Genomic DNA, 23,397 nt, shown 5'->3' on the forward strand with positions numbered 1-23,397 from the left:
CACTATACATTTGGGAATACAGTATTTGAGAAGGGGGTGACCAGTTAGTGGACACCCCCCTTTATGGATAAGTCAACAGTTCTGAATAACCCCTTTCATAGCACCATAAGTGACTTAACAGATGAAAATTGGCTGCTTACAGCAAGAACCTGGTTATAAGCGGATCTGGAGTCCTCCAAGCTGAGTTTTGCTTCTTTGAGTGTGGGCGCGGGTATCTGATCCTTTCCAATAAAAGACATCACCAGAACATGCTTCTTTAGCATGACAACCTCGGGGCAAGGAATGCCAGCCTTCTTCATCCTGTGGAAGGATTACTTTTTAATATAAAAATGTACTCACTCGTACAATGACATATCAAATAACATGTGCCTATAGGTAGAACACAGTTACATTCTGTTTCTTTAATGGAAATATCCACTACTAAGACAACCCAGTCTTATTCCTCACATTAGCCCACTGTAGAGACGTGGCTCACGTGGCAGCGTTTGAGGCAGGCATGGGAGGAGACTAAACAAAACGTCCACGCTGCTTTATTAAAACTGCATAACACAAACCACATACAAGGAAAATAAATGGCCATTCTTGGCAGGAAACCAGGATACACAGCCCTAACCCCGGCACTTCAGTTCTAGATCAGCATACAGGTCCAAGCAAGGAGACGTCACACAGGAGGACTTCTTACCTCCACACAGACCGCTAATGAATCCACCTGGACTTGATGTCCACCATAGCATGCCCCGGGACAGGAATGTGTGAGCACCCAGTCCCACCCATCTCTCGGACTGCTCGTAAACCTGGCTGTTGTCAACCCCATTAACCCTGTCCATACTATATGTACTGGAGCACACTTCCAGGCTTACATCATGGAGGATAACCGCCTCTGTGATACATATCTCCCCTTCATAGCATGTCCGCTGCTATCACACACTGCATTAAAATTAAAACAAACAACCATACTCTCCTCCTGTGCAGACACTGTTCCAGCTCTCGCTCTTCGTGGCTCATCTAAGGCTATATCACAGAGCCCAGTCACCACCAGCTTCCTTGTCCTGCCTTTGGATGTATAAGTAACAGGAAGTGATTGGCTATCCACAGCGCTCACTTACTGTTGATTACTCATACGGCAGAAGACAAGCCGGCAGCAGCAAGTGGTAATTGGGTGCGGGGCTTGTGTGACATAACCTCACATGAGCCCTGTGAGAGAAAATGGCGGCACCGCAGTAACACGGCCGGCAGAGGAGGAGAGTATGAGCGTTTAGATTTTAAATGGGGGCCAAACATAGGAAATGGAGGGGAGGGTTGTCCGAGTAGTGGACAACCCAAAGTAAAGCAGCTACTCTGTTTAAAGAGGTTTTCTGAGAAAACATGTTTATGGTCCGTCCTTTCAAAATTCTTTTTAAGAGTTAATCCTGTCGGATACATTTTTGGCGTATTACTGTAACTTGTTACTAATTTGCTCTCAAAACCATGCTGAATCCAGGCTCATCTCCGTCCGGTCACTACACGGATATCTCCACCTGTCACCAGTCAGTATCCCGGTCGCCGCCTCACTTCAGAATTCAATTTAAAAATGACATAAAAGCTTTCCCGAGTTCCCCGTCAGCCTATACTCCCTCTCTCATTTAATCTTAAGTAGAGTCAGCCCTATTTCCTCAGAACGTAGGCTATTCCTAGCGTATAAATCCATAAATTGGCATACCTCTTCAGGTTGTGCTTCTCCTTTTCTGCCCACATGCGGATGATTTTACGTGGATTGAGTTTGCTGAAGCGATCCTTGAATCTGTAGTCGTCCTTGATGTACTTATCCCTGTTCTTGAACTCATTTAAGGTGGTCTTGAATACCTTGAGCGCACATTCAGCAGGCACTTCTTGATCTTCCATACTGAAAAGGGAAACAAACATTATAAGGACATGCACACAAATTAAGGCTCATGGGTCAGATGAAATTCTATCATGGCTTTCATCCACCTGTGAAAAATAAAAGTTGATCATCATTACCAGAGACTTGTCTACAGGATATAATTTAATATAAAGCACCTTCAGCCCACATCACTAGGACCCCACCAATCTTATCTGATAGCCTCTCCAATGGACAGATAACCTATTTCATGTTATAAATAGGGATGAGAGGACCCATGTGTCACAAACCACCGGGGGGGTCACTCAGAAATCCCCCGCGCTGGCTACCAGTACGTCACAATCGGGGGGTAGCAAGGGGGCGTCCCCCTCCTTTATACCTCCCGACCGACAGACAGAGCACGTGACGCGCTCTCTAGCGCCCCTCTTATAGTCAGGCCAATTATGGAATTGCCCGACAATAAGCAAGGAGGCCGCTATACTACTTATGCCGATTATTGAAGGGCCCCCGGCGAGAGAAGGGTATATATTCCCCCGACCTCCGCGGGCGGAATATATAAACTCTCCCCGAATCTCACTGGCCTCCCCACAATAATCCTTGGCACAACTCGCTGCCACCAACCGCTTCACGGTAACTATTAGCCGAACACACAGACGTGGGATTCAAGATCGAGATAACAGAACAGCCCAAGATTAATTATATAATTTAATCGCCTAACGCACACTAGAAACTACAATATATACAATAGGGAATCTACAGAATATACATATGTCAGAGTACAGTTACAGATAAAGCATGGGTTACAAACAGGTATACAATTACATCAGTTACCTTGTGTGTCTGGCCACAGGGGGGCGCTGTAGACCAGGTTTCCAGGAACTCCCTCACAGGTCTTTCCCAACCAGGCCCCCGAGCAGAAGAACACTGGAAAATGGCCGAAGTAGGGTTATCAACCTGGGCAAATCCAGGTCCCCTCCTACCTTAGTGACCTCACAGGGAGCACTGCTCCACCCCTGGCTGGAGTTATGGACAAATTCACAACATGGAATATGGGCCATAACTTTGCCTGGGAGCGTCGTAGGCGGACGCCAATGCTCTCATTGTGACAGTTATGAATTTAGCTACAGAACGAGGGGACTCATGACCTGTCTACGAGTTCCCATATGGCTGATATCACGCCTGGGGTATTTCCCAAGCTCCCCCTTCCATAAAAAAGGTGTGCCAGCATCGTCCGCCTGCGCAAACACCATTTTTATGGTTGCCATATTTATCGGAGATATGGCTTGCGAGATATGAACCATTTTTTACTGGAGTCGTTCTGTCTGGCTACTTCCAAGCCTTGCTAATGAGATACAACTCTGGTTACAGGGTGACGGCAGGGAGTCATCCTGGGTCCATTGTCCTCACATCATCTCATCTCCATATCAGAGGAGATGGCTGTTGGAGGTGTAAGTGGGATGTGACACCTTCACAGATGCTGGACATTTGAGCACAAGAAGGGAGGGGGGGCACTGCCAGGGAGTGATGAGAGCAATTATGACTTCTAGTCATAATTCCTCTTCATATCCCAGGATTTACCTCACACCTCCCCCCTTTTGAGGGCGCTAGGGGGCAGCACACTCCGGTGTTCCCCCGTGCGCCCGTCCGCGACCTCTCCTTGTCGGGACAGCCCGTCTGCGTTACCGTGGTCACGGCCCCTTTTGTGGCGAATGGTGAAGTCGTATTGCTGGAGCGCAAGGCTCCATCGCAACAATCGCCCATTCGTCCCAGAGACGGTGTGCAACCAGCTGAGGGGATTGTGGTCCGTCTCCACGATGAAGTGGCGCCCGTATAGATAGGGTTGCAGACGCTGCAGGGCCCACACTATGGCCAGGCACTCCTTCTCCATTGTAGAATAGGCCACTTCCCTTGGTAACAGCTTCCTGCTCAGGTACAAGACTGGGTGCTCTTGGCTCGCAGAGTCCACCTGGCTGAGCACCGCACCGAGGCCGAAGTCACTGGCGTCGGTCTGTACTACAAACGGCCGCGTGAAGTCGGCTGCCTGTAGCACGGGCGGGCTGGACAGGGCGTCCTTTAGGGCCCGGAAGGCTGTCTCGCAGTCCACTGTCCAATCGACTGCAGAGGGCAGCTTCTTCTTGGTGAGGTCCGTCAAGGGCTTTGCCAGGCTACTATAGCATGGAACAAACCTCCTATAGTACCCAGCGGTCCCCAAGAAGGACATCACCTGCTTCTTGGTCCTGGGGGTGGGCCAGGATGCGATGGCCTCCACTTTCTCAGGCTCGGGCTTCAGCGTTCCCCCACCTACCCGGTGACCGAGGTACTGGACCTCGCTCATGGCCAGCTGACACTTTCCCGGCTTGATGGTCAAACCTGCCCGGTGGATCCGCCTGAGCACCTGTGCTAGATGCTCTAGGTGGTCCTCCCAGGTGGGACTGAAGACGGCAATGTCATCCAGGTACGCGGCCGCGTACCCTTCAAGTCCCTTGAGCAGGGTGTTGACCATCCGCTGGAAAGTGGCAGGGGCATTCCTCATCCCGAATGGCATCACCGTGGACTCGTACAGTCCAAATGGGGTAATAAAGGCAGAGCGTTCCCTGGCCTTGCGAGTCAGGGGGATCTGCCAATATCCCCGGCTCAGGTCCATGATGGTCAGGTACTGAGCCCCGGCCAACTGATCGAGCAGGTCATCGATGCGTGGCATTGGGTACGCATCGGCGACCGTGACAGCATTGAGCCCCCTGTAGTCCACGCAGAACCGAGTGGTTCGGTCCTTCTTAGGGACGAGGACTACAGGCGAGGCCCAAGCGCTGTTGGATGCCTGGATCACCCCCAGCTTCAGCATCTCGTCAATCTCCTGGCGCATGTGTTGCTGCACCTCCAGGGAGACCCGATATGCTGAACGCCGGATCGGGGGATGATCCCCAGTGTCCACGTGATGGACAGCCAAGTCAGTCCTTCCGGGCTGGTTGGTAAACAACCCCCGGAAGGGGTGTAGGGTGGCCCACAGCTGGGACCGTTGGTCCTCCAAGAGCTGGTGGCCAACCTCAACATCCTCAATGGATCCGCCTGCCCTAACCTGGGCTAGCATATCCAAGAGGGTTTCCGCTTCTCCCTCCTCGGGCAGGTTGCACACAGGGAGTGCACATGCCTCCCGCTCATGATGTGCCTTCATCATGTTCACATGGAAGGGCTTCCGCCTTCCACGGGCGGGGTCCAGGGTGACCAGGTACGTTACAGGGTTGAGCTGCTGGTACACGAGGTATGGGCCTTCCCAGGCTGCCTGAAGCTTGTCCTGTGGTACGGGGACCAGTACCCACACCCTTTGACCCACTTGGTAGGTCCTCTCACAAGCGTTCTGGTCGTACCAACGCTTCTGATCGGCCTGGGCTTGAGCCATATTGTCGTGTACCAGTTGCGTCAAGGCCTGCATTTTGTCCCGGAAGCGCATGACATACTCGATAACCGACACTCCAGGGGTGGCCAAATCCCCTTCCCAAGCCTCTTTCACCAGAGCCAGGGGGCCCCGCACACGTCGCCCGTACAGGAGCTCAAACGGTGAGAATCCCGTTGAGGCCTGTGGAACCTCCCGGTAAGCAAATAACAGGTGTGGGAGATACCGCTCCCAGTCACGCCCATGGGAGTCGACCAACATCTTAAGCATCTGCTTTAAGGTGCCATTGAACCGCTCGCACAGGCCATTAGTCTGTGGATGGTACGGGCTGGCCACCAGATGTCGCACCTGGACTTGCTTACAGAGGGCCTCCATCAGCTGGGACATGAATTGGGTCCCCCGGTCGGTGAGCATTTCCTGGGGAAAACCCACTCGGGAGAAAATCTCCAGCAATGCGGTGGCCACCTTGTCAGCCCGAATGGACGACAAGGCCACTGCTTCTGGGTACCGGGTGGCATAGTCAACTACCGTCAGTATGAAGCGTTTCCCGGAGCTGCTGGGGATGGCCAGCGGGCCGACCAGATCCACAGCCACCCTCCTGAAAGGCTCATCGATGATTGGCAGAGATACTAGTGGGGCTTTGGGGTGTGGCCCCGCCTTCCCCACTCTCTGACAGGTTTCACACGAACGGCAGTAGGCAGCCACATCGGCCCCCATTTTTGGCCAGTAGAAATGCTGGTTTAACCTGGCCTTGGTCTTAGCGATCCCTAGGTGTCCGGCCATCGGAATCTCATGTGCGATCCGCAACAACTCCGTCCGGAACGGATAGGGTACCACCAACTGTCGGTCCCTGGGCCACGCCTCCGGTGAACCCTGCTGGACCGTGGCCCGGTACAGCCGTCCTTGGTCCCAGACCACTCGCTCCGGGTCCGAGTCCGAGGGAGGCTGTGCCGCCTGCTCCTTTAGAGCTTTCAGGCTGTCGTCAGCTTCTAACGCTGCCTGAAACCCCTGACCAGATGTGGCCAGAATCGACGAGACTGTCACATCTTCGGTCAGTACCCCGGGACCTGTGTCCTGGCCTCCACCTGACTCGGCTGCCACTTGGTCAGAAGGGGAAGAGCTATCGGACCTCCGGGAGGCCCCTTGGCTTCCAGCACTCCCACTGCGGGTGACAGCGGCCACAGCCGCTGCGACCGTGGGTCGTGCCTGCTCCTCCTCCGTTCCTGACCAAGTCGCCGGTTCAGGCAGACCTACCTGGCTTCCCGACACCCCGGTTGTGGGGGAACCCTGCACCGAGATCTTACCTGGGAGCACTTCCGCTCCTGGACCGGCCCCAATCTCACCTGCCTGTTCCCCCCCTGCAGCAACAGAACCCCGCTGTGAAATCTCTGGGGACCCCACATTTGCTGTGGTAGTCCCCACCCCACACACTGGTCCTCCCCCTGCAGCACCCTGCTCTCTGCTTATCCCTGCAGAGGGCAACAGATCCCAGCTCACAGGCTGATTACTTGTAGAGGCATTGTCACACCTTTCTCTGACCCCCTCCCCTGTCACAGCTGCAGCTGTGTGTGTGTCTATGGTGTCTGTGCAAGCAGAAATATCAGAGTTCACTCCCTCCTCCCTTACATCATTCATAGATAACACATTAACATTGTCCGGAGGCACGTCAGCACTGGCTGAAGGTTCAGCCTTTGGGGCGGGGCCAAACTGGGAGGTTATTTGCCCCAAATCTGTCCCAAGTAGCACGTTTGCAGGGATCCGATCAGTTACCCCCACCTCCCTCACCCCTCGCCCTGCGCCCCAGTCCACATAAATGTCAGCAACAGGCAGCGCCGGGTCAATGCCTCCAATCCCGGAGACAGCGAGGGTTTTTCCAGGGATCAAGTCTTGGGGGGACACCATCTCAGGCCGCACCAGAGTCACCTCCGAGGCGCTGTCTCGCAGTCCTATGGTCACAGACTGGCCGACGGTGACAGGTTGGAAGCTGTCCAGGGACCTACCACCACCCCCACCCACACAATACACCTTGGGCGGCCCTTGGGACGGGGACGGAGCCGGGGCCTTGGGACGCTGAGGGCACATGGCCTTGAAGTGTCCAGGTAGGTTGCACTGGTGGCACAGTCTTGGCTCTGCCACGGGCCTGGAGAGGGGAGTTGAGGGGGACACCCCCTGCAGTCTAGGGGCAGGTGGGGCAGTCGCAGAGTTCATCTTACCCCCTCTCCAGGTGCTGCTGGTGGCCGCTCTCCTGGCCTCAGGGGCCCGGTTGTTGGTGTAGTCATCGGCAAGGGCAGCTGTAGCCGTGGACCCCTTTGGCTTCTGGTCTCGGATGAACTGGCGGAGATCCTCAGGGCAGTTCCACAAGAGTTGCTCCGTGATGAACAAGTCCAGGATCTCCGGTCCGGTGGAAAGCTGCAGGCCTTGGGTCCAGTGGTCGGCAGCTCGGGCAAGTGCCCGCCGGTGGTCAGCCCAGGAGTCCTTTGGTCCCTTCTGCAGCGTCCGGAACTTCTTGCGGTAGGACTCCGGGGTGAGGTTGTACTGTTGGATCAGGGCCCGCTTGATGGTGTCGTAGCCCTGATCCGCCTCAGCAGGCAAGTCCCCAAGGATATCCAGGGCCTTACCCCTTAAACGGGGGGTCAGGTATTTGGCCCACTGGTCCTTGTTCAGATGATGCTGCAAGCAAGTCCGTTCAAAAGCAGTCAAGAAAGAGTCCAAGTCTCCATCCTTCTCCAGCACTGGGAAGTCCTCAACACGGACCTTTGGAAGTTTGGTGTCTGGAAGGTCACGGGTGGCTGATGAGGGCCGGAGCTGAGCTAGCTGCAGCTGGTAGTTACGCTCTGCCTGGCGCTCTTCACGCGCTGCTTGCCGCTCACGCTCGGCCATGAGTTCCTTGTAGCCCTCCCGGTCTCCAGCCTGGCGTAGGGCCATAGCCATTTGAAGAAGGCTATCCGAGCCTCCCAGGCTCGGTGGAATGGCACGTGGTGATCTGCGGCCCGCTGCGGAGCCTGGTGATTCACTGTCCATTGCAGAGCGGAGGGCTGGCATCTGGCTCGTTGAGGACCCTTGGGCGAGCTGCTCCTCATCTTGTCCAGCAGTGCCCGGTTGTGCAATGTCCTCTGCAGAGCTGTTTTCTGGCGTCGGGCTCCTGGAGGACTCGTGGACAACCTCCTCATCGTCTCTGGCCTGAGCATCGGCCATTCCTTTGGCTTTGCTCCTGGTGCTCTCAGCCATTGTTGCAGACTTTGGTCACTGACACAGAACTGACACCTGATGCCTCCACACACCTTACAGTATCTGCACTCTGACACTCTAGTGTTGAGCTAGTCTGAAGACCCCAGCAGCCACAGCTGCTGCAGGCAGTCTTTAGTGTCTGGGAGTATGGGTCTCACACTCACACACACTATTATCTCGATCCCACCGCTGCCACCAATATGTCACAAACCACCGGGGGGGTCACTCAGAAATCCCCCGCGCTGGCTACCAGTACGTCACAATCGGGGGGTAGCAAGGGGGCGTCCCCCTCCTTTATACCTCCCGACCGACAGACAGAGCACGTGACGCGCTCTCTAGCGCCCCTCTTATAGTCAGGCCAATTATGGAATTGCCCGACAATAAGCAAGGAGGCCGCTATACTACTTATGCCGATTATTGAAGGGCCCCCGGCGAGAGAAGGGTATATATTCCCCCGACCTCCGCGGGCGGAATATATAAACTCTCCCCGAATCTCACTGGCCTCCCCACAATAATCCTTGGCACAACTCGCTGCCACCAACCGCTTCACGGTAACTATTAGCCGAACACACAGACGTGGGATTCAAGATCGAGATAACAGAACAGCCCAAGATTAATTATATAATTTAATCGCCTAACGCACACTAGAAACTACAATATATACAATAGGGAATCTACAGAATATACATATGTCAGAGTACAGTTACAGATAAAGCATGGGTTACAAACAGGTATACAATTACATCAGTTACCTTGTGTGTCTGGCCACAGGGGGGCGCTGTAGACCAGGTTTCCAGGAACTCCCTCACAGGTCTTTCCCAACCAGGCCCCCGAGCAGAAGAACACTGGAAAATGGCCGAAGTAGGGTTATCAACCTGGGCAAATCCAGGTCCCCTCCTACCTTAGTGACCTCACAGGGAGCACTGCTCCACCCCTGGCTGGAGTTATGGACAAATTCACAACATGGAATATGGGCCATAACTTTGCCTGGGAGCGTCGTAGGCGGACGCCAATGCTCTCATTGTGACAGTTATGAATTTAGCTACAGAACGAGGGGACTCATGACCTGTCTACGAGTTCCCATATGGCTGATATCACGCCTGGGGTATTTCCCAAGCTCCCCCTTCCATAAAAAAGGTGTGCCAGCATCGTCCGCCTGCGCAAACACCATTTTTATGGTTGCCATATTTATCGGAGATATGGCTTGCGAGATATGAACCATTTTTTACTGGAGTCGTTCTGTCTGGCTACTTCCAAGCCTTGCTAATGAGATACAACTCTGGTTACAGGGTGACGGCAGGGAGTCATCCTGGGTCCATTGTCCTCACATCATCTCATCTCCATATCAGAGGAGATGGCTGTTGGAGGTGTAAGTGGGATGTGACACCTTCACAGATGCTGGACATTTGAGCACAAGAAGGGAGGGGGGGCACTGCCAGGGAGTGATGAGAGCAATTATGACTTCTAGTCATAATTCCTCTTCATATCCCAGGATTTACCTCACACCATGGATGTTCGGGTTCGCCTGAACATTAGTTAAAAGATTGGTATAAGTCAATGGGACCCAAACTTTGGTGCCATAAAATGGTGATAATAAGGGCTAGGGGGCTGCAAAAGGAAGCAAAATGGGGGGTAAGAGCAGGACAGTTGCCCTGAAAAAAAATGAAAAATAGGGGGTGGGGTTCCACACTCTTGATAAAGCAGAGAGCTGCGGGCTCCAACCCTCAGCTGTCTATTTTACTTTGGCTGGAAATCAAAAATAGGGGGAACCAAACGCCAATTTTTTTTCAAAAACAGTTATAAATTTTTAAAAACAGCATGGGGTACCCTTTATTTTTGATAACCTGCTAAGGTAAAGCAGACAGCTGAGGGCCGCAACTGTGTGCTTTACCTGCATTTTTCATATAAAAAAAAAAAAAAATAAAAGAGGGGGGGTGGGGAACCACACATCTTGATGTTCCAGGCATCATCCAGGGATCTTCCCCATGCTGAATGCTTGTTGATTGGCTGCTAAACTATCCTGAGTAGTCAGTGTTCGGGTCCTAGCACTGGACAATAGGTGCCTGATACGAACCCCAAACTGTACAGTTCGGGTTCGCTCGTCCCTCAATTATAAACTCTTTAGATTATTTAAATAATTCCCAAAAGTAAGGAGCTGATTTTTTTTCTCTTTTTCTCCACTTTCACCACTGATTTTTCTAGGCATGTTTAATGATCTGAGCAGACGTTTTACTGAGAATGGGGGCTGTGAAGTGTTATCTATTTTCGATTTTGAAGTCTGCGTTCCCTGCCTCCATCTTCATAACAGACCTGTGATAGAAATCCTGCCATGTTAAGCAGGTGCACACTTATTTACTAAGGCTGGTTAAATTTCGGACTACACACCTTCCTCCACTTGCATGAAAAACCACCGATTCTTTCCCAGTGCTCACACAGCCATTGATGGTCTCCAGAACCCCAGCGTTCACCATTTTGTAGAGCAACAGTCTGGTCTTTGGGTCAATTGCTTTCTCCTACAGCAAACATAGTAGGGTTAGACAATACAGACACATAAGAATAGACCCCGTCCCCAGACAGCGGCAGGCCTACTTACGGCAGTGGAGACTTCCTTCTTGTCGTGGAGTCTGGCACTTCTACGTTGCTCAGAAATCGAGTGTTGCTTCAAAACATTAAAAACTTGGTTGGACAGTTTCAGATCCATCCCAATTCCATCACCAACCTGAAACTCTGGGGCAAACTGGAAAAAAAGAAAAAAACTGTTGACGTGATAAAGGCAATATCAGAATTACAATATACAAACACTAGGCGATAGAGAGGGAGAGCGGTTTTCTTCATGTAATTTCGTGCAGGTTTATTAAAAATCATCTTTTTCTCCCACTTGTTTATTAGCCGCTTGCCCTGTTCACAAGCCATGTCACACTGTGTCTGAGCATTTCATCCCGCATGTGCTGCCCCTGCCAGAGGCAATGAAATCACCAATCTGCAGGGTCAGTGCGCACTTTTCAGAAGACCAAACATTTTTGTTTGCCTTTAGAATATCTCTATCATTGCTAAAAAATAAAGCATCTATGACCGCACCAACAATTAATACTTACATTTTCCATCCGTGCAGTATTCTTCCGGCCACAGACCACTTCATCATGTTTTGTTGTTATGTCCTTCCCTTTTCCTGTGAATCCTTTCTTTGGTGTGGTGGTGGGCTTATCTACACAAAAAGAAGTAAATGATCTGTCTTATTAAAGTGTCAGTATCCAGGTTTTCGCTACTCCACCTGAGAGCAGCATGATGTCGGGGCAGAGATCCTGATTCCAATTAGTTTTGAGAAAATCAGTTTTAAATCAGAAAGAGATCACTAAAGGACTGAAACCTGCTGCCATGTCATCCTCTATATTCATGAGCTCTGTATATCTCTGCCGCCAATCACTATTTGCCTGCTTTCTGCCTATGCACAGTGTACACTGACCATGTTGATTGACAGCTGTCCAAATTATACACAGCTCAGCATACAGAGAACTAGTAAATTTAAAGCAGATAAAAACAGGGATTTTAATCAAAACTGCAGCAAACAGCCCAGTGAGTGCAATATTGTTGGAATCCAGGCCTCTGCCTTTACGTCATACTACTCTTAGATGGGGGAGCAAAGATCTAATGACAGATTGCCTTTAAAAGATGTTCTTCCATTTTCTAACTATGAAGCTACAGAATAAAGTTACAAAACATATGAGAGCTTATGGCGGACACAGTTTATATCAGAGTTCCCCAACCTATAGCTCAGGAGCCACAATATGGCTCATGTGCCCATGACGCGTGGCTCGTGGCTGTCTGCCAGCTTGGTACATTAGCACCAGGTCTAGCATACAGTTATGAAGAGCGGGTTTCCAGATGGAGATTTTTATGAGTAGCCCCAAACAGAAGAGCAGATTTGGCTGTGCATATTCTGTCCTTAGTATAGGATGATACTGCCAGTCCCAGGAGGTGAAGATGTGCAACATTGTGGATGGAGTGCTTAATGCAAGAATACTAAAGCTGGGTAATGTGGAAACCCTCTATATGTGATGTCTATAGGGTAACTACCAGTAATGCGGACTAAAGATGTCACTAGTGTGGGGGAGGGGTGGGAAGCAGGAGCTTGAGGTCACTAAGGGACGCTATGGGGCTCACAACCCTCTATCAGAAGAAATGTGGCTCTCAGTAAGAAAGTTGGGGACCACTGCTTTAGCTCCAAATCCTCCATACACATTAAAGTTTGAGGGTAGGCATGTTTATTTCAATAGGGAGAGAGGATCAGGTTGCAGGACATTGGAAAACTGCCCAAATGATCGAGCATGTTGAAATCCTTTATTACGATCCTCCTTTCTAGGGCCATGTATATAGTAGTGTACTGTGCCTACCGGCTTTGTAGGGGTCGTGACGGGTGTCCTGCCAATCCACTTCATCTTCTGAGCTCTCGCTTTCTTCACAAGGATGCACTTTTCTATAGTTTTCAAAAGATATTGAAACTAGGAGAAACAAGATAAAGTCCAGTTATTGTCATAGCCGTCTGGACCGGTCAGCCATCTGCACATCTCCAGCGTCTTTACCTTTACTGTCACCATTAAACTTCTTCTCTTCTCTCAGGAGTTGAGCGTCGTATTCCTTGTCAAACTGCATCTGCAGCATCTGAGCCAAAACTGCATCGCTGGACGTGTCGATGTTATCGGATGTCAAGAAAGGTCCATCATCGGAACTACAGCGAGACAAACAGCAATGTAACCACAAGTAACCAAACACAACACTATTTGTTTTCTAAAGAAGAAAAGGGTCAAAGTGCGGCTCCGGTGTAATAAAGGAGTAGATAAGGGACAGCCGCTCCTGGGGTGTAACTTACACGGCTTCTGGAGGGAACACGTGGCTTTCTTCTTCCAGCTGAAGTTCTCTGGCCAGCTCCTCGCTCATGACGTCCGCCAGCGAGCACTGCATCATTGGTTTTGTAGGTAAACCCCAAGGGCTCTATAAGAGATAATGGTGTACAGTGGTTTACACAAACTGGGAAGCATCAACTCAACATTCATCTCATTGTGTCTAGATTAGGCCGCATTCACATTAGAAAAGTCATCTGTGCCGAGCCTGACAGCCGCCCAGGCAAGGAGCCATCCCACAGGAGTCGTGGCCACCAACCTACAGAAAAGAGTCTACAACTATTGTTACTAAGCCGGCCATTCAGAATTGGTTTTAATACAGTGACGGGGCTGTCTGAATGTGAAATACATTTTTTTCTTAGAAAGAAGAGGATTTCAGCACTGATCCCGATTCATCAAAGCGTTACGTCAAAATTCTGGAATAAAAACTGTGAAAAGACGCAAAATTTTTGCGCAACGTTATACAAGATGGTTGCGACTTTGCATTTTCATATCACTTTTTGCCAACTGTCAAATTGATTGGAGTCAAAACGGAATGGAAACAAAATACATCAAAAGTGCCTGCGTACATTACACCAGAACCACTACTCCAGTGTTTGACTAGAGTAACGTTTCTGATGAGCTACATGTCTTAATACATTCAGCACATTTTATCCCGTCACATTCCAAATGGGTGGGGGGGGGGGGGGGTGTCTGTTTTCAAACTTTACCCCCTTCCCAATATTGCAATTTTCCATTTTTACATATTAGTTTTGTTTTTGCCATTTCTTCCAAGAGCTTTGACTTTTATATAAGCTGTGTGAGGACTTTGTAGCAAGCTGATGTTTTTATCCATACCATTCTGGGACATTATATAACGTTTTGATTACTTTTTATTGCGCCACAAGAATCTGTGGATATGAAGGGGTTTATTCTTTTTACAGCATTTAAGGGCGCGCTCACACATCCGGCTTTTCGCCGGTTTGACGGATGCGGCGTACGCCAGTACAGTTTGATACAGTACAGTGGCAGCGCAGCAACTTCTGGACATGACCGCATGTGACCGGCGCTTGTTGCACTGCCACTGTACTGTATACACTGCACAGGCGTGCGCCGGATCAGTCAAGCCGACGAAAAGCCGGATGTGTGAGCGCGCCCTAATGAGGTTAACACTATATGTTCATACAGGACTTTAATAGATGCAGTAATTCAACACATTTCTAATGGGTGCTATTCAAGTTGAGACCATTTTAGTTTTTATGTATAATCCATTCACCCCTGAGCCTGTTTTTGCCTTCCTGATCAGGCCATTTTTTTTTTTAATTTATTTATTTCTTAATTCTAACCAGTGTTACTTTATGTGGTAACTCTGGAACACTTCAATATTTCCCAGTGATTGTGAGAATGTTTTTTTGAGGACATGTACCGGTATTTAATGTTAGTGGTAACATTTGGTCAATATAATTTGCGTTTACGAACATATCAAACATTTTCAAACTTTGAATGTTATACCCTTTAAAGGGAATCTGTCACCAGGTGTTTGCCTCCTAATCTGAGAGCAGCATAACGTGGGGACATAGATCCTGATTCCAGCCATGTGTCACTTACTGGTCTGCTTAGTGCAGTTTTGATAAAATCACTGTTTAACCAGCAGTAGATCATTAGAGGAGTACTTGGCGTGCTGCCAGATAGTCCAGCATATTCATGAGCGCTGTATAACTGACCATTATGTCCTTCTCCAGTGACTGCTCTCTTGGTTTGATGTGTACAAAGTAAGCAATTCAAGTTGTCCGTCCAGTGAGGAAGGAGACAAACTCTAGCGCCACCTATTGGAAGTAGCAATCCTAAAACTTGAATTGGGATTCTGATCTGGCATAAATCCTAAGTCTTATGAAAAGGCTTGTTTAAAGGGAACCTGTCATCAGAAATTTAGCTTTAAACCTAAAAGTTTCCCCCTCTGCAGCTCCTGGGCTGCATTCTAGCAAGGTTCCTGTACTTTTTGTGGCCCCTTTTAAACCAAATTAAATACTTTATAAACGTGTACCTTTTGCTATGTAAATTTTGTAAATCGTCCATGGGGGCGAGCTCTCTGCTGACCGTTGCTGTTCCTCCAGCACATTGACGCCGTCCCCCCACGCTCCATTTCATCCATCAGGACGCCGCCCACTGCGCCCGAGGTGCCGCCCACACCAGGATCGCTGGTGACGTGTGTCACAAGCACGAGATTATGGGCGGCGCTGTGATTGCATCGCAAGTGCCCGCCCATAATCTCGTGGTCGCGCTTTCCCCCACTGCCTCCAGCCTTCTGCGCAAGCGCTCGCCGGCCAAATGACCTGATGTCACCTCCTTCCCATCTTACCCTGCAGCAGGGCAAAATGGGAAAGAGGTGACGTCGGGTCATCTGGCCAGCAAGCGCTTGCGCAGAACGCTGGAGGAAGAGGGGAAAGTGCGGTCACGAGGTTATGGGCGGCACTTGCTGATGACACTCACAGTGCCGCCCATAACCTCGTGCTTGCGCAAAACTTCACCAGCGGTCACACGTGCACACAGTGCACAGTCCCGCTACAGTCGCACAGCGCATGCGCGGGACCACGGGCGGCGTCCTGAGATATGAAATTCAGCGTTGGGGGGCGGCGTAAATCTGCTGGAGGAACAGCAACGGTCAGCAGAGAGCCCGCCCCCATGGACGATTTACAAAATTTACATAGCAAAAAGGTACAAGTTTATAAAGTATTTAATTTGGTTTAAAAGGGGCCACAAAACGTACAGGAACCTTGCTAGAATGCAGCCCAGGAGCTGCAGAGGGGGAAACTATTAGGTTTAAAGCAAAATTTCTGATGACAGGTTCCCTTTAAAAAGCCACATTTGACTTTTAGGATTGCTACTTCCAATAGGTGGCGCTAGAGTTTGTCTCCTTCCTCACTGGACGGACAATTTGAATAATTCCCAGAGGGGTATTGCAGCTATAAGTCCCCTCACTGACAGCCAGACTGGTTTGTCAGGTCTCCATAAGGAGAATAGTCTTTCCCGTGGTCCCCAAAGTAAGCAAGTCATAGTTGGTAATCTTTGCTGCGAGTGTCATGTGTCTTGATTTGCTTGTTTTTCTGGTCATCCATGGTATTGATTCTTCTTCTGTCTTGTTCCTTTATCATCTAGATTTCGTATCCATAGAAGAAAAAACAAAAACAAAGACGATGTCCAAGTCATGTCTTTGTCACCAGTTAAATGTTCCTCGGTTTAGATATCTTGTCCAGAAACTTCATTGTCAATTTGCTGATATTTATCAACGATTTTGAGAGTAGCCAACAATTCCCACATGTGTACTTTACATCAGCGCCATTGTTTAGTTTCAAATAATTTTATTAATTAAGTTCAGAAAAAATGTTAGCAGACAGTACACTCCCTACCTGGGGTGTACTATGAATAAGGCTGCTTTGACACATCAGTTTTTTGCATCAGGCACAATCCGGCTCAAAAACCTATGCAACGGATGCGGCGAAAAAAACCCCCGGATCCGTTGCATATGTTTTTCCATGCGGCCCGTCCGTTTGTCGGATGCGGCTTGATACTGAGCATGCGCAGTTCAAAAAACCACATCCGGCTGTCGGATGCCTTTTTTTGCCGCAGGACGCCACATCCGGCTTCCATAAGCTTGCATTGTAAATCGGGCCGGATCCGGCGCGATGCGTTTTTTTGCCGCTGACAAAAAACGCTGCAAGCAACGTTCCATCTGGCCGCCGCATCGGCTAAATATGCCGCATCCGGCAAAAAATGGACGCAATGCAAGGCTATGCGGCACAATCCGTCGCTAATGCAAGTCTGAGGAAAAAAACGCATCCAGCGGCAAAAAAACCCAACACGGATGCATTTTTTCTGCAAAGCGCCGTATTGTGCCTGATTGCAAAAAAGAGAATTTTGTTTACTTACCATAAATTCTTTTTCTTATAGTTCCGTATTGGGAGACCCAGACATTGGGTGTATAGCTTCTGCCTCCGGAGGACACACAAAGTACTACACTCAAAAGTGTAGCTCCTCCCTCTGAGCTTATACACCCCCTGGAGAACCAGATCTAGCCAGTTTAGTGCAAAAGCTGAAGGAGAATAGCCACCCACAAGTAAAAACAGAGCAAGAACCGGAACAACCGGAGACTCTGTCCACGACAACAGCCGGTGATAACACGCGGAACAAGAAACTGCCAACAGGCAACAGGGAGGGTGATGGGTCTCCCAATACGGAACTATAAGAAAAAGAATTTACGGTAAGTAACAAAATTCTCTTTTTCTTTATAGTTCCTATGGGAGACCCAGACATTGGGACGTCTCAAAGCAGTCCCTGGGTGGGAATAAACAGAAAAACTGAGAAGTAGGCGGAGCCTAACTTCACAAATGGGCGACAGCCGCCTGAAGGATACGTCTGCCCAAGCTCGCATATGCCGAAGCATGAGCATGCACTTGGTAGTGCTTTGAAAAGGTATGCAGACTAGTCCAAGTGGCAGCCTGACAGACTTGCTGAGCCGTAGCCTGGTGCCTGAAAGCCCAAGAGGCACCGACAGCTCTGGTCGAGTGTGCCTTGATCCCCGGAGGGGGAGGCACCTGAGAACACTGGTAGGCATCCGAAATGGTCGACCTAATCCAACGGGCTAAGGTCGGCTTAGAAGCCGAGAGGCCCTTACGCCGACCTGTGGTTAGCACAAAAAGAGAGGTGCACCGCCTAAGAGCAGCGGTGCGAGACACATCAATCCGGAGAGCACGCACCAGATCCAGAGTATGCAACGCTTTCTCAAAGCGATGAACAGGAGCCGGACAAAAAGGAAGGTAGGGTAATGTCCTGGTTAAGGTGGAAAGGAGAAACCACCTTAGGGAGAAAGTCCGGAGTCGGACGGAGAACCACCTTGTCTTGATGAAAAACCAAAAAAGGTGACTCCGAAGAGAGCGCAGCCAAATCAGAGACTCTCCTGAGGGAAGTTATAGCCACTAGAAAGACCACTTTCTGTGAAAGACGAGACAAAGAAACCTCCCTAAGAGGCTCAAAGGGGGGTTTCTGCAAAACCGTGAGAACCAAATTGAGGTCCCAGGGATCCAAGGGCCGCCGGTAAGGCGGAATGATTTAAGACGCGCCCTGCAAGAAGGTGCGGACCTGAGCCAGCCGGGCGATACGCCGCTGGAACAGCACTGACAGAGCCGAGACTTGTCCTTGAGAGAGTTGAGGGACAGTCCCAGCTGCAGACCGGACTGTAGAAAGGACAGAAGGGTCGGCAAGGAAAAAGGCCAAGGAGGATGGCCGGAAGAGCGACACCAGGACAGGAAAATTTTCCAAGTCCTGTGATAGATCTTGGCAGAGGAAGACTTCCGGGCCCGAGTCATAGTGGAGATGACCTCAGGGGGGATACCAGAAGCCGTCAAGATCCAGGACTCAAGAGCCACGCCGTCAATCTGAGAGCCGCAGAATTCTGGCGGAAAAACGGACCTTGTGAGAGAAGGTCTGGACGGTCCGGGAGATGCCACGGCACCTCTACGGACAGATGAAGCAGGTCTGGGTACCAAGCTCGCCTGGGCCAGTCCGGAGCAATGAGGATGACTCGACGGCTCTCCATTCTGATCTTGTGCAGAACTCTGGGCAAGAGAGCTAGAGGGGGAAACACGTAGGACAGACGAAACTGGGACCAGTCTTGAACCAGAGCGTCCGCGGCGAAGGCCTGAGGATCGTGGGAGCGAGCCACGTAAACCGGAACCTTGTTGTTGTTGTGACGGGATGCCATTAGATCCACTTCCGGAGTGCCCCACTTGCGGCAGATTGACTGAAACACTGCCGGATGCAGGGACCACTCGCCACTGTTTGACGGCTGAGATAATCTGCTTCCCAGTTTTCCACGCCTGGGATGTGGACTGCGGATATGGTGGACTTGGAGTCCTCCGTCCATTGAAGGATGCGTTGTACCTCCAACATTGCCAGGCGGCTGCGTGTCCCGCCTTGGTGATTGATGTAGGCAACCGCTGTCGCGCTGTCTGACTGGACTCGGATGTGCTTGCCCGCCAATAGGTGGTGAAAAGCTAGGAGAGCCAGAAGCACGGCTCTGGTTTCCAGCACATTGATCGAGAGGGCTGACTCGGACGGAGTCCAAGTGCCCTGCGCTCGGTGGTGGAGACATACCGCTCCCCAGCCGCATAGACTGGCATCCGTGGTGAGGATCACCCAGGACGGGGCCAGGAAGGAGCGCCCCTGAGACAGAGAGAGGGGCCGAAGCCACCACTGAAGAGAGCTCCTGGTCTGTGGCGACAGAGCCACTAACCTGTGCAAGGAGGAAGGCCGCTTGTCCCAACAGCGGAGAATGTCCAGCTGTAGTTGCCGCAGATGGAACTGGGCAAAGGGAACAGCCTCCATTGACGCCACCATCTGACCTAGCACCTGCATCAGGTGCCTGATGGAATAACGGCGGGGCCTCAGCAGAGCGCACCGCCAGTTGGAGGGACTGCTGTTTGATTAAGGGCAACTTCACAAGTGCCGGCAGAGTCTCGAACTGCATTCCTAGGTACGTGAGCCTCTGGGTCAGAGTCAGAGTGGATTTGGGCAGATTGACAAGCCACCCGAATTGGGCTAGAGTGGCGAGAGTGAGCGAGACACTCTGCTGACAGTCTGCGCTGGATGAAGCCTTGACTAGAAGGTCGTGCAGGTAAGGAATCACTGCCAACCCCTGGAGGTGCAGAACCGCAACCACTGCTGCCATGACCTTTGTGAATACCCGAGGGGCCGTGGCTAACCCGAAGGGGAGATCCACGAATTGGAAATGTTCCTCTCCGATTGCAAAACGTAGCCAACACTGGTGTGAAACTGCAATTGGCACATGCAGATAGGCATCTCTGATGTCGATGGATGCCAGGAAATCCCCTTGGGTCATTGAGGCAATGACTGACCGCAGAGACTCCATGCGAAAATGCCGCACCTGAACATGCTTGTTGAGAAGCTTGAGATCCAGGATGGGCCGGAAGGAACCGTCCTTTTTGGGGACTAGGAAGAGATTTGAGTAGAAACCTCTGAACCATTCCCGGGCGGGAACTGGTACAATTACTCTGTTGGCCTGCAAGGATGCCACGGCCTGAGAGAAGGCGGCGGCCTTGGAGCAGGGGGGAGTTGACAGAAAAAATCTGTTTGGCGGGCTGGAAGAGAATTCTATCCTGTAGCCGTGGGAGATGATATCCCGCACCCACTGATCGGAGACGTGTTGAAACCACGCGTCGCCAAAGTGGGAGAGCCTGCCACCGACTAAGGACGTTGCTGGTGCGGACAGATAGTCAAGAGGAGGCTGCCTTAGTGGCAGCAGCTGCTGCGGTCTTCTGTGGACGCGTTTTTGTGCGCCAGTTGGATTTTTGGTCCTTGGCTGAGTTAGTGGACGAGGCCGAGGGCTTAGAGGACGACCAGTTGGAGGAACGAAAGGAACGAAACCTCGACTGATTCCTACCCTGGACAGGTTTCTTGGTCTTGGTTTGTGGCATGGAAGTACTCTTCCCGCCAGTAGCCTCCTTAATAATTTCATCCAGCTGTTCACCGAACAGCCTGGACCCAGCATAAGGGAGTCCAGCAAGGAACTTCTTTGAGGAAGCATCTGCCTTCCACTCTCGAAGCCACAAGATCCTGCGGATAGCGAGGGAATTAGCCGAAGCCACCGCAGTGCGGTGAGAAGCCTCCAGCATGGCAGACATGGCATAGGATGACAAAGCTGAAGCTTGGGAAGTTAAGGTTACCAGTTCGGGCATAGATTCCCTGGTGAGGGAATGCATCTCCTCCAGAGAAGCAGAGATGGCTTTGAGAGCCCACACTGCTGCAAAAGTTGGAGAGAACGAGGCTCCTGCCGCTTCATATACAGATTTGGCCAGAAGGTCAACCTGGCGGTCAGTGGAATCCTTAAGAGAGGTGCCATCAGCCACTGATACAACGGTCCGGGCTGAGAGTCTAGACACCGGGGGGTCTACCTTTGGTGAATGAGCCCACTCCTTAACCACCTCAGGTGGAAAGGGAAAACGGTCATCAGAACTACGCTTTGGGAAGCGTTTGTCAGGACAGGCCCTAGGTTTGGTCACAGCGGCCTGAAAACTGGAGTGGTTAAAGAACACACTCTTTGTCCTCTTAGGCGAGGTAAACTGGTGCTTTTCTGCCAGAGAGGGTTGCTCCTCTGATACTGGCGGATTGAGATCCAGTACAGAATTAATGGACGCAATCAAATCACTAACATCTGAGTCACTTTCAGACAGATCAATGGGGCACATGGAGTTAGCCTCCGAGCCCCCTGTAAAGGCATCCTCCTCGTCCCGCAAGTCAGGTTCTGAAACAGAGCCGCGGGACAAGGAAGGAGAGGGAGCCCTGCGTCTCTTCCCAGGAGGACGGGGTCTGGGACCAGATGAGGAATCCTCTGTGAGCTCCGCTGAGAGAGCCCTAGCAGCAGAGGCACCCTGTGAAGGGGGCTGATGCATGTTCAGCAAAGTCCGGGACAGCTGTCCCATGGAGTCGGCAAAAGACTGGGAGATAGACCTAGATAAGGATTCTACCCAAGCCAGGGGTTCAGCCACCGGAGCCGGAGAGACCACTGAGGGTGCGATTCCAGGCTGAGGCATTGTCAGGTTAGAGCAGGCATCACAATGTGGATAGGTGCTCGGTTCAGGCAGTAGGAGCTTACATGCAGTGCATACTGAATACAGCTTTGGATCCTTGCTCCTCGTGTGAGACATGCTGCTGGAGTGGGGGCTCTGCCAGAATGACCCCCAGAGAGTATATACAGAGGTCCACAACCAGAGGTTGTGGCTTACCAGACCACTGGAGCGGTGTTGTGTGCCCTCCAGATCCCGAAGCCCGGACCCCCAAGCACCTCAGCAGGGATGCTGCAGCCAGTGCTGATCGCAGAGAAAACGCTGATAAAATGGCGCCGGAGCGAAGAGAGGGAGCGGGACCTACTCTGGGAGCGGGATCTGGAGGGCCATAGAGACTTACAGGGGAGGAGACATGTACCCAGTGAGGAGTGTCCCTCCCCTGTGCAGAACGGCCGCTGGGCGGAGCCGCGCTGTCCCTCTGCATGAATGACATGCGAGGGCAGTGAAACCGAAAGTAGGCCTCCGGCGAAGCCGGGGCCTAAATTTGAGCGGTGCGGCCGGCGCGCAGGCACCATCGGCGCGGTTCTCAAGAGACAGCCAGAGAACCCGCCGGAAATGTCATAAAAATCACTCAGCACACTCTCCCACCACAATAACGTACCGGGACCCCCCGAATATAAACGTCTCAGGTACTTAGCTTGCTGAGACGCAGGGTTCCAAGTCCCTGGGGATGGGTGCTCCGGTCCAGCAGGATCCTGAAGGGCTGCGGATGGAGACCGGTCTCCTGCCAAGCATGGAGAACCGTGCTGGCTCCGACTTCAAGCCAGAGCCCAGGAGGGATGGTGAAGGAGCACGGCATGTAAGGCTCCAGCCTTGGAATCAACCTTAACAGCACCGCCGACACAGTGGGGTGAGAAGGGACATGCCGGGGGTCCAGGCTTGGACCCGCTTTTCTTCAAACTCTTTCCAAAAATGAAAAATCAGATGAGAATGCATGTGTGGATGTATGCCTCCTGAACACAAAAGCGATAACCTGGCTAGATCTGGTTCTCCAGGGGGTGTATAAGCTCAGAGGGAGGAGCTACACTTTTGAGTGTAGTACTTTGTGTGTCCTCCGGAGGCAGAAGCTATACACCCAATGTCTGGGTCTCCCATAGGAACGATAAAGAAAAAAATGGTGTGAAAGCAGCCTAAAGGCCCAGTCACACTAAACAACTTACCAGCGATCCCAACAACGATACAACCCGATAGGGATCGCTGGTAAGTTGCTAGGAGGTTGCTGGTGAGATGTCACACTAAGCGACGCTCCAGCGATCCCACCAGCAACCTGACCTGGCAGGGATCGCTGGAGCGTCGCTACACGGGTTGCTGGTGAGCTGTCACACAGGCAGATCTCACCAGCAACCAGTGAACAGCCCCCAGCGCCGTCTGGAAGCGATGCTGCGCTTGGTAACTAAGGTAAAT

At 51.3% G+C, this 23,397-nt stretch overlaps 1 protein-coding gene across 1 annotated transcript in view; it reads right to left on the minus strand.

Annotated features, from left to right (window-relative positions):
• The window catches only part of RIOK3 (RIO kinase 3), a 52,210-nt gene that overhangs the window by 23,130 nt on the left and 5,683 nt on the right, over window positions 1-23,397 (minus strand). The window contains exons 2-9 of the mRNA XM_075316377.1: window positions 13,345-13,466; window positions 13,058-13,203; window positions 12,869-12,976; window positions 11,573-11,682; window positions 11,071-11,214; window positions 10,863-10,990; window positions 1,700-1,882; window positions 141-300 (exon numbers count right to left, since the gene is read on the minus strand). Coding sequence (XP_075172492.1) covers window positions 141-300; window positions 1,700-1,882; window positions 10,863-10,990; window positions 11,071-11,214; window positions 11,573-11,682; window positions 12,869-12,976; window positions 13,058-13,203; window positions 13,345-13,466 — 1,101 coding nt within the window. The remainder of the gene's footprint in view (window positions 1-140; window positions 301-1,699; window positions 1,883-10,862; window positions 10,991-11,070; window positions 11,215-11,572; window positions 11,683-12,868; window positions 12,977-13,057; window positions 13,204-13,344; window positions 13,467-23,397) is intronic.

Source organism: Anomaloglossus baeobatrachus, chromosome 6 (genome assembly GCF_048569485.1).
Source record: "Anomaloglossus baeobatrachus isolate aAnoBae1 chromosome 6, aAnoBae1.hap1, whole genome shotgun sequence".
Taxonomy (NCBI): Eukaryota; Metazoa; Chordata; class Amphibia; order Anura; family Aromobatidae; genus Anomaloglossus; species Anomaloglossus baeobatrachus.